This window comes from Osmerus eperlanus, chromosome 3 (assembly GCF_963692335.1).
Source record: "Osmerus eperlanus chromosome 3, fOsmEpe2.1, whole genome shotgun sequence".
Classification (NCBI taxonomy): Eukaryota; Metazoa; Chordata; class Actinopteri; order Osmeriformes; family Osmeridae; genus Osmerus; species Osmerus eperlanus.
This window is the reverse complement of record NC_085020.1, coordinates 10,823,699-10,835,302: the sequence shown is the minus strand read 5'-3', so window position 1 is coordinate 10,835,302 and position 11,604 is coordinate 10,823,699. Positions and strand designations below refer to the sequence as shown.

At 39.9% G+C, this 11,604-nt stretch overlaps 1 protein-coding gene across 1 annotated transcript; it reads right to left on the bottom strand.

Moving 5' to 3' along the window:
- Positions 1-10,649: 10,649 nt before the first annotated feature.
- Positions 10,650-11,604, bottom strand: LOC134016700 (potassium voltage-gated channel subfamily E member 2-like). Its single transcript, XM_062456034.1, has 2 exons — positions 11,455-11,604; positions 10,650-11,155 (listed from the first exon to the last, which is right to left on the bottom strand). The coding sequence occupies exon 2, from the start codon at positions 11,147-11,149 to the stop codon at positions 10,811-10,813; it is 339 nt and encodes a 112-aa protein (XP_062312018.1). The 5' UTR covers positions 11,150-11,155; positions 11,455-11,604; the 3' UTR covers positions 10,650-10,810.

Genomic DNA, 11,604 nt, shown 5'->3' with positions numbered 1-11,604 from the left:
TTGAATTTGCAACTATGGCAACGACATTGGCTAACAAACTAACAGACCGACAGGCGGGTACAGGCTAGTAAAGGAATTGCAGCTTGATATTTGAGATCCAGGATGAGTAACCGCATGACGCATGCGCAGATGGAAATTGAGAAATTGACTAAGACGAAAATTTAGAGAAATAGATAAATTTGAAGCGAATTTACATATTAATTTGGTTACTTTTGAAATATGTTACGTGATGAGTATTTTGAGACATTTGCTAACAAGGTTTTTGTTTGTTTGAGGACATTTTAAATGAGTTTCAGAAATTCCGAGGAAAGGTGGGGGCTACAAAAAAAGTCCCGTTACGTTGAGTTTTACAAAGGTGATCCCAGAGGGTGTAATTCTGCATAATTATGTGAGTATTAATGGTGAAAGATGTGTCCGTTTAGATGAATTCGAAGTTTGGTGGTTTACGAATGTATGATTTAACATTTGTTCTAAATCCTAGCCAAACAAGGAGGTAGGAGCCTTTCAGACCAGAACTTGTATTTACGAGCGGAAAATCTGTGGTGTGTGATGGTATCCATAAAAATGCAGAAATTAGACCCTGGTTCATAAATTAGTTCTAATTGGATTGGAAAAGTTATACTTTAGCAAAATTAAGTGAATAGCTGGTAAACGCCAACCATCTGTGTTGTTTAAAAGAAATGAAAAAAGGTTGAGAGTTTTTGCTTTGTTCCAGAGCGCGCTGTTTGATGTGAGTTTGAAATGCGCGATTGTTTATTTGAGTTGATACACTAACAAAGAGTAATTGAGATAGCTGGTAAATATAGGAATATTCAAAGGTGTATACATTACATGCTTTGATAAAACTTTTGAGGTGTTAAAGAATAATGTTTTGTTTTACGGGTTTATGTTAAATTGTGAATTTAAAGGTTTAAAAGAAAAAGGGAGAGTTTATATTTTCTTTTGTCTTAAGGGCATGGTACAATGTTTTGGGATAAACAGTTAGGCTGTGATGAGGTTGTATCATTATGGTATTGGTTCATAAAGAGGGTTATGATAATTTGGTTTTGAAATAATTTGGGAAGACTCATTAAGTCTGATAAATTGTGGTGTGATGGTTGTGCTAAGTAGCTTGTTCTGGACTGCAGCCAAAGCAAGTTATGAAGTTCTACCTATCTAACCTATATAGAAATATAGATGGGGTATAAGTTTGGTTAATGGTTACATTAAGAACATTTTATGGTCTATGTTTTATTTTGGAATCATACAGATTAAATTCTGGTTTAGGGTAGTGATGCTAGTTTTCTACAATGTCTTGGAAAAAGAGAGATTTGATTTGGTGAATTTAAATACAAAAAATTAAAAGGGAATCTAAAATGTAAAGGTATTCATTTGAACTGTTCCTAAAGGTTTTTTGAAGAAAAGATAATAAGAGACTAAAAGTTGAGGTTATTTGTAATTTGGCTGTTTTTTTAAATAGTTTTATTTTATACAAATTGGTTCAAAGGTTGGTTGTTTCAGTGTAAGCTTGTTAATTCATAAAAGGGAAAAGAGTTAACATATTTACTGATAGTTAAATACATCATTGGTGTTACATATGATTTTGGGAAAGGTATGGAAACAGGAAGTTTCTTAGTTTGATCTGGGACACAACTTGCTGTATGCAAATGTGGAATTCACTCTAACAATTATGATTATTCCACAGGGAAAATGCTAGTGCTGATACTAGCTGGAGCAGTTTCTAGATTGCCTGAATGCATTGATGAATTAACTAGAATATGTTTTTGATGTGATATGTTTACAGGAAGTGATGAGATGATGTTGCTATGTCCAGATGAGCCTAACTTGACAAATTTGGGCTTACAGGACTCTTTTGAGGAAAATTGTTGTGTGACCTTGATACAACATTTGTTATGGATTCTTTAAGGGAAGCGCAGGCTTCTTAGAGAGGAAGAGATGACGTTTAGGAATTTATGACTGACTGATGACTGACTGATCTAAACAGAGAGTGATTATGGGGGTTTTATGGTTTTATGAATTTAGCTTCAGTAGTTTGGATTTGTGATAGGATTGTGAGGGTTTGATATGATATTGCTGAGTTGAAAATATTGGACTGTATTTAACCCAGAGTGAGAATTTTGTTTTGTTTGAGTATATTTGATAAGAATTACAGAATACAGCGGACAGATGGAGAAAGGAATGGTGGAATGGAGATTCGAACTTGGACTAATCCACAAGAAAATGCGTTTTGGAAAAAGGAAGGATATGAGAATAAAAATGGAGGTTGTATGGTCTGCATAAAACATTTATCTTGAGATTTTGCTAAGTTAACACATGGAAAGATCATGCCTCTACAGTTTGTGTGATATCAAGAAGAATGCGTTATTTTGGCATACAAGAGGATTTGTAATGGATGCATAGACATTTTGTCAGTTATTCATATGTGGGATAAGTATTATGAGAAAAGGAATTTAAACATGATAAGCTTCACAGTTAAGGTTAGAGAAACCATTTGGGTATTGATAGATGGATTTTGTAGAGTTCAATTTTTGGAGAAGTGATACAAGAAGTCAGTTACCTTTAACTGACCTCTGTGAGAATGTGCTTGTTTATCACTGTGCAACCTTTTTGGAGTCTATTTTTGTGTGAGATTCACAGGCAGGTGAAGGAGACTATTCCTATGACTGGACCGCTGCATGATTTGATACCAGAGGACTGGATCGTGGTGAAGGACCTGAAACGCCTGGTAAAACCCAAGGTGGACGGGGCCATACCAGATTCTCCTGACGAATAATCCGGCGGTTAAGATCGAGGGGAGAGCAACGTGGATACACGCTAACCATTGCGTGCACCTTGTCTGGAGACGGAAGCAGAGGATACGCGTTCTGCGTAGTACCAAGGAATTTCCGAGCTGTGCGCAAAGTGCAGTGTTGTTGAAAGTTGCCCTGAGCAATTTGATCGTCGTTTGCAATCGATTCGACTAGACTACACCGCCTGACAGAAGTTTGCCTACATCCAACTGAAGATGGCATCCGTTTCGACAACCTGGACTTTGTGGTGTACGGGGTACAATGGGTTTTGTCTTGAGACTAGCATTTCTTATGTTAATGTTTGAATTATTTTTCTTAATTAACTGTTTGGGTTTATGGAATTGTAAAAAAAAAAAAAAAAAAAAATTTGGAATTGTCATGGAAATTTTGGAATACAGTTATAATGTGTGTGTTTCATATATGAGGAATGTGTTTTAACGGAAGTCTAAAGTTGATTAAGAGTCAACTACATTTGGTAGAGATGCCATTTGCAGTTTTATAACTAGGAGACGGGAAGTCTGGGTGACCTGAGAGAGTTCTGTCACCTGGGGGGAAGAGACAGTTGGTCTGGAGACAAATGTGGATTCAACTGTATTGTTATTGTGATCTGCTGCTCTGACCCTTCCTGTAGACTTGTTTGAAGTGGCCCACACAAAGGACAGTTGACCATTTGACTGGTGAACCCCTGTGGTTTTACTATCTACTGGTTTGGGGAGAGAGGCCACAATGAAGAATCGTGGGACCTTGATATGAAGTCACTGTCACTGAGCAGTGCTGACCAATCACAGAGTTCAGAATAACCATTTGATCTAAAGTTTATATAAGGCAGGGTTTTGGGGTTGTTCTGTATCACTCTGGCGAACGACCTGTGGCTAGCACCTCCTTCGTTATGACTGATCACAAAGTACTTTGTTAAATCATGATCTGTATAAGCAAAATAAATTTATTGTAACCGCCATCTCTTGACTATTCAAATCTGCACAGTGCCACTGGAATTTCTGCCATTTCAGCGGCCCGAGGGCAAATTGTGGCCCGCCAGCGATTTTATTTGGCCCGTCACAATATTTCAGAAAAAAAAAAATTTGTATCGATTTTTTCCCCCTGTCGACTTTTATTTTGAAACCGGAAACTGAGTATGGTGTCATTGACTTTTCTGAAGTATTTTTTCGCTATGTCATCGCTACCATAGACATATGATCGCTACACCTCACGGCTGACAGATCGCCTGAGGAGAAAGCCACAGTTATGGCTAGTAATCATGGGCGGCGCTAGGGAGGGGCTAGCAGGTGCTTCAGCACCATATATCTATGTTCAGCACCAACCAAGGAATACCAAAGCACCCCGATAGCACCCCCCAAAATATTGCTTGTTAATTAATAGTTTTCAGGCTGCCTGCAGAAACCCTTCACATCGTGAACATTTGGGTCTTTTGGGTATTATACATATTTGGAAACTACAAACTCTCCTGAATACAACTCTGTTCATATCACTCAGATATCTTTATCACAACTGAAGTTACATCATTTTAAAGTTGACCTGTGTCAAAAAGTTATAAGCTAGAAAATTGCATTCAAAGATTCCACTCCGTTTCATTCTAATTCTGTGGCGAATATGGAAAGAAAATCATTTTGTTCGTAATCACGTTGTGAATGTAAATGTCAGTTTAAGTATAAGCTACATTAATAACTTCTTAGAAAGTTTTTTTTAGTTGTTTGGAGATGCTGCAGGACTCATAAGAGCAGGCAAACTAAGCATTCGATTTGAAATGGCTTGGAAATCTTGCTAGCTGACATGTCCAAAAACCGTTGAAATTAACTGTTTTTAATAAGTAAATATATACTTTTTGTACATTACAATGAAGTTTAGGGTGTTAACTATAGAAAACATCAAAAATCTCAATTTTGACAGAAAACGATTTTCGATCTTTTATGGCTTATAGCCAACAATGAGCTGCATCCGACGGGTTTCCGCAGGACGCCACACAAATAGGCTGCTGTTGTGCTTTTGTTATTTTTAAACTTTTTTATTTCTCTCTCACATATAGAGGCTATATTTAAAGGTAGACAGCAATGTATAAGATAGGATGGATATACATTTTGAGTGGATTTAGGGAAGGGGCCTCGACCTCCGACTTTGAGGAGGGCCTCTGCAAAGTCCCGGCCGCCACTGATACGGACGGATAGACTGCGTTTATGGTTCTCCGTAGGCTGTGGGTGCTGAAAACAATTCACCGCCAGAAGAGTAGGTGGCGCAACGGTTTTTTGTAAATCGTCGTGGAGTGTTTATTTACCTAGGTTATCGAGAAGCAGGAGCAAATTTACAAATTAGCCGTTTCATCAATAAAATACGCACATTTTCAGCAACTACACTGCACATTTCTCGTCACATTTTATTTCAGATGCTGATTTACATGTACTGTTTACCTGAAATATGAATTGTGAAAACTTACAGCAATGGCGGTCAAAGGATTCTGTTCGTCCTGTTTATCCCGGCAACCCCGCCCCCCGCCCCTGACGCAAGCGATTCTTAATACTGACCAATCACAGCCAAGGGGGTCTCCGTAGCTCTCCGTCGCTCACGACGGATAGTTAGAAAATTCAGGAGGTGCACGTCGAGCTCTCCGGGGCTCTCCGAGTGCTGACGGAGAGCTCGTAGAGGGCGTTCCTCGGAGAAGAGGGCGTTCCCATGTGTCCGTTTTTCGAAAAACGCAGAAGCATATATAAGCCTTAAGAGCTGCTCAGTTTCTTGGGACTCGCCTCACTACGAGCACTGATTGGATGCGGACCATTAGTTGTTGATTAAGAGACAAAATGTATATTCCTTGAAAATGTGCAAGAACTGGAAATGCCAACAAATTTTGTAGACACGTTTTTTCTGCGCTACGGAAAAATTCACCAGATTGCTCAAATGCACGACGTTGAGCCTCGGCCCAACACCTATTTTCTTGTGCTGGAGCAGGTTTACTTTTGACTTTCCTTTTTAACAATGTGACATCCAGTTATTCCAATATGTTTTGACATTGTCTATCTAGCTATTCCAATGCATAAGGAAATGGCTGCAACAGCGCCCCACGGATAAACAATGTCATAACATAGGTCTATTGGAATAGGCCTAACTAGATTATAAAGACTACAGGGCTCGGTGTAAGGTGTTGAATTCCATGTTATTATTGCCTGCTCAGTGTCACCACCCACAGTGGACTGAACCCCTGATTTAATCATCGATATGGCGATAGGCATGACCTGTATGTTTGTACATGTCATCCATGTAACAGGTCTGACTTCACCACTAGAATAAAAAACATCATATCATCACATATATCACTCTAAGTAACAAGTAAAACCATGGATTGGACCAAAGTATGATTGGTCAATTTTGTAAATCATACACACACACATATACAACAGCGCAATATGGTACAAAATATCCAACATCATCTGAGAGTTTTAGTGGAGCTATGTATTAAAGGATATAACAACCGATAACCACAAAACAACATCTTCTGGATGGCAAAACGTCTACTACAGTTTCTAAATAATGTAATTAGAAATATTTTTCAGACTGATTATGTGTTTTAAAACCAATTGCATGGGCTCTCTATGATTTGTTGTTTTGTTAGCTAGAACAGCCCATCTCTTTAGCTGTCTGCTTCTGACTCATAACCATCTGGGAAGGCAGCTCAACATCCAGCTCATACAGTATGGCCCACAGGTCAAACTCGGGTTGGAATGGCTGGTATCATTATGTAACTGTGATAGCTTTCAAGTTGTAAACTGTACAAGTACAGTGTATAATAGTTTAATAGTTAATTTATTTTATGGATTCTTTATTTTATGTTCTTATCCTTGTTGCTTTGAATCACAATCCTTGTGTCATCACTGAAAAGTTGTAACATGCTTTTACTGTAATACAATACAAACAGTTTAACATAAACCCGAAAGAAAGAAACCCCTACACAAACTACAAACAAACAGATATACGGACACAGATCCACACTGAAACTCTGGGGACGTAACACCGGTAATATAATTCAGAACAAATTCAAAGACCGACACTGCTTACACCATTTACATGTAGGCCTATCTGTAGGCCAAAACAATGCAACGAAAATAAACATTTTCATAATGGATTACAAATATTCTATTTATGTAGCTTCCCCCCCCCCAATCCTCCTCTACTGTACTCTTCCTCCTCAGGTCATGGAGGAGGAAGAGGAGCTGCTGCTCCCTCTGTCTGGACCTCTGGTCCTGTACATGCTTGTGTGGTGTCCTGTAAGTCTGTCTTGGGGTTAAGGGTTTGAGAGGGTGCATCAACGTATCACTAAGAACATGGGCTCATAACAATAGCAAGGAAATAATCTGAAAACACTGACAATGTCTACTTTGTACAAAAAAAGATTTTACATAGAAATCCTAAGATTCTCTTTTCTTCTCTGCCATGAAGGCTCCTTCATCCAGGCCTGTTCTCCAGCTGACTCATGCTGGGAAGCTGCTATTGAGTGGCTTAACATGTCTGGAGACTCTGGTAACTATTTCACTCCACCTTCCATGTTCTTCATCCACTATCTACAGTTTGGAGAAAATAAACTGAAACCTACTTGTCACCCTCAATGAAGATGATGTACTTGACTATGTCTCCATATCTTCCCTGCCAGACTTTCTTCATGGCCCCTGTATGGTCAAAACAGCATCCCAAAGTGTACCTTACCCTGGCTGGGAAAATGACATTTGAGGACCTGACCCTTTCCAGAGGACAGGTAACCTTATATCATCAGTAAACAGAATGGAAACCCCACACTGTTTGCATCTGTCTGCCATGGGCAATACAATGAAAGACAAAAACAATTGTTCAGAGTGAACAGTTTGGACATGTTAAATTCCAGAAAGTCAGGGTGACTGTTTGGTTCTTGTTGTGCAGCCTGTCTTCCTACCCAAGCCGGAGGCTGAGAAGGAGGCATCCCTGAATGAGGAGGAACCTGAGAGGTTCCACAGGGAGGAAGTATTTGAGGAAGACCTACCCCTGGTGGATCTGTGGAATGCCTCAGATTTTTATTGTACCAGGCGCTCTGCTGGACAACTGCAGGTAACTCAGACATCTCTGTCTTGTGGAATTCTCTGAATCTGTATCAAACACCACATACACACACACTCATCCTACAGTAGTGGTGGTTTGGAAACGCACATGTAATGAGTCAACCCTGTCTGCAAGTTACAAGCTCTAATGTCAACCTTGGAACAAACAAAGTCCTCTAAGTCTATTGGTATGTTTGGCTTAGCAATTAGGAGACTGAAATTCTGTCCCCAACATATTGCATACCAAGGGATTTCTCTTTCTCTTCCAGCTGTGGTGGAAGAAACATCTCCACATTGACCTCCTGAACCCCGAGGTGAGAGAATACTGAGGACAGAACAGGCCAATCACCAGAGGTCTGGTTGATCGCACTGTTCCTGGATGAAACTGAATGTATTCCTGTGTATCTTTCTCAGGGTTCGGTGGCTGTTTCCACTATTGAACTGGAGGTCACAGGGGTTCAGGTCAGTCAAGCACCTATGTTCACAAGCCGAGAAACGTAACTTCAGGGTTTTCAGCTTTACACTTAGACTGTATGTCAGTATGTCAGTTAGTTATGAATGATGAGTTCTGTTTTGTCTTCCCTAGCTACTTGGTGGTAGACAGATAAGCAATGGCATGTCCCACCGTATAAATACATGGAAGGAGTTTGTGTATTTTGAGGATGGCCAGGTGCATAACACTTTGCTTGTTTAAAGATCACATTTGATTGACAGTCGTCACTGTTTAATGGTCTACTAAACATCTACAGATGTTCTGTATTTTCAAATCACAGGAGGTGGACGTGAAGACCACCTTTGAGAGCTTTGCCGAGGCGAGAGGTGAGACTAGGACAACAAGTTGGTCATGCTCCAACACCGAGTCCACCTTCACTGACCCTCCTCCTCGTTCTCCTTACACCTCTCCTCCTTCACCCCACTTTGAGAACACTCCTCAGGTAATATCTCTACACTTCCATCTCCTTATACCTCTGACACTTCCATCTCCTTATACCTCTGCCAATGATCTCACTTGTCACTGAGTGAAAAGTGTCTTGAGATTGAGATTGTTGCTTTTGTGTTGTAGGGTTTTGAGGAGGATGTTGTGGAGGGACCAAAGGTCCAAGTTCCCCTGATGCAGTAAGTACTGTAGGAACACCGGTTGAAAATAGTACTGTTACTCTGCTGTGAACATAATTAAACTTAAAGTTTTCTTCAGCACATCTCACTGTATCACTTCATATTTTATTTTATTGATACAGGAGCTATTTTGCTTACAAGGGAAACAATGACTTTGAGGGTAAACTGGCTGCTCTTCGCAATGCCTTTGAGGTAAAGAGAAACCGTATTTGTCATGAGTCATTACATTTTACTGTAGATACAGTGTACCGTTGCTTTTCCCATATTTTCCCAGGATTTGACCAATACCAACCAGTCCCTTAACTTCATCAGCCATGCTGGACGGATGGTTCTGGGTGGACTGGCTGAGCTCAATAAGCAGGTAACTACAGAAATCACAATACTGAGAGGGAAAGAGACAGGGTAATGAGTGTTACAGCATTTTGTAGTCAATAGGATGTTTCAGTTTTATGACGTTTCTGTTTTGAGGATGTGAGGGAGTTCCAATAATAATACTAAATGTTGTTGATGTCTCAATGTGTTCTCAAAGCCAGATGCAGTCATGGATGGATGCCATTTTTGAGTTTGAGGACCATTTATATGTCTGTACTCAGAATCTGTCTGGAGAAGTCCTGGGGAACCTGGAGATGCAGGTGGAGTACCTTTTGTCCTCCTTGGACTAAAATACCTCAGACTCTACAACCTCCAGAGATAACCAGAGCGACAGGCGACTACTATAGGACCAACACCATTGATAGCAGTCTGCATGAATAAAACAACTTATCCAGCACATGTGGTCAATGCCTTTTTGTAGATACTAGTTATCAAAGATGATCAGAACGCAGATCACAGAAACTTAAACAAATTATGTAGATGTAATGTCCAGGTATTTAAATGATCAAGTATCAATAGTTCCCATTTTCTTGGTTTTCATATCATCACAGACGCGGTATGTTCTGGAAATCCCCTCTCAATGCATGTGTTACACAGAGTTGGCAAGTTCAGGAAAAGAATTAAGGGTTAACTTGTCCCGTTATATACAATTAATGGACGAGGCTCAGGTATACAAAGGTACGTTTTCTGCCGAGTTGTGCGCTGTCTCGAGTCCCCCCCCAAGAGCTCACCCCTCCCACAACCCAGGATTTATTTACCCAAATGTTGATAGGTATGGTACTCTCATGTCAAACTTTTGATCAAACTTGAGAGACCTGCTGTTGTTTAAGGCAGTTAGTTCTTCTGTATACCGTGGCCTTCCATGCAATGTATAGGACACTACATTCTCAGGGGTTGTTTTTAGCTTGGTGGAGGCAGTAACCTGATATCCAAGCTTCCTCAGTCATGCTAGCTGGAATTTAACAAACAGATTAGGCTTTAGCTGGGTTTGTGTAAAAATATAAAATATGACTTATTATAAATTCAGTGATTTGAACTCACCATATGGATATAGGTTTCTGTCTGACACATAATTCTGGGAGAACAGTGAAACAGTGTTAATGGTAGCAGTTCTATTTTTACCTCTCATTACTCCTCATTTCATGTCAGCTCCTTTTAATATTCTTTCTTATCTGTCCCACTTTTTTCTTTTCTGTCTCCATCTTTTATTGTCTCCAACTTCTGACACTTAATCTCTCCCACCAGAGCCATTTATTCTCTTTCTGTAAAATGGTTGAAATAATACATGAAGATCCAGAACCATCATTAGACAACTTTATTCTGATAGAAAGCTAAGTACATCCACAACCAACCAATTGTAGTAATCAAGGCAGTTATGCACTTGTCAGTTTTGGTCTCTCTGCGTGTTTATCTGTGTGTCTGAGAACCATGTGGGTTTCTCTATCTGTTGTATTGATGTATCTAAATGCGGTCTGTAGCTGTGGGGTTGGTGATGACATTACTTTGCTGTATATTGGCCGTCCAGTCCTCCTCTATATATTTATGGTAGGGGTCATCTGAGTGCTCTCTCCTCTTGGACTTGACTGTGCTCACCAAGATGGCCACCATGATGAAAGCAAACATGCCAATCATCACTATCAGGTACCAGATCACATTTCTGAAGTTCTCCTCTGCCAGTATTTTATCCAGTGTCTGCTCAGCCTCAGAGGTGTTCCGACGCCAGTTGTCAAGATAGCGGCCCATAGCCCCAGTCAGAGAGTCCTCCAGATGGACGGTAAAGTTTGACCAATCAAATGTCATCTCGGCCTGGAGGTAGAAGGACAGAGAAGGAATGGAGCTGATTTTATGTCGAAGGTTGAAAATGAGTGAGAGTGAAGTCACTACTCTGATACCCTTATAACTACATCAAAACCGTCTGACAAAAGATTATTCACGTAGGCTATCATACAAGCTTGCAACCAATTATTTCCATACACTCGTGGACAGTGAATTATACAAATCATACAACAATCCTAAACCAATCTTAAAAGCAACAGCTTATGAAGTCTTTGCCTTTAGTAATAAACTAACAATTTAAAATCTGTCCTGTTTATTGAAGCTCTGACCTGTTCCGGATTTTAGATGTTTCTTAAAGGTTCCAATGACGAGAAAAGAGGACTGCAAGAGTGTTCAACAGACCAACCAGCCTCTGCTAAGAACACTGTGAAACACTTAATATTTTATCTGTTTTGTTTGCCAGAGAAAATCCTGATGTA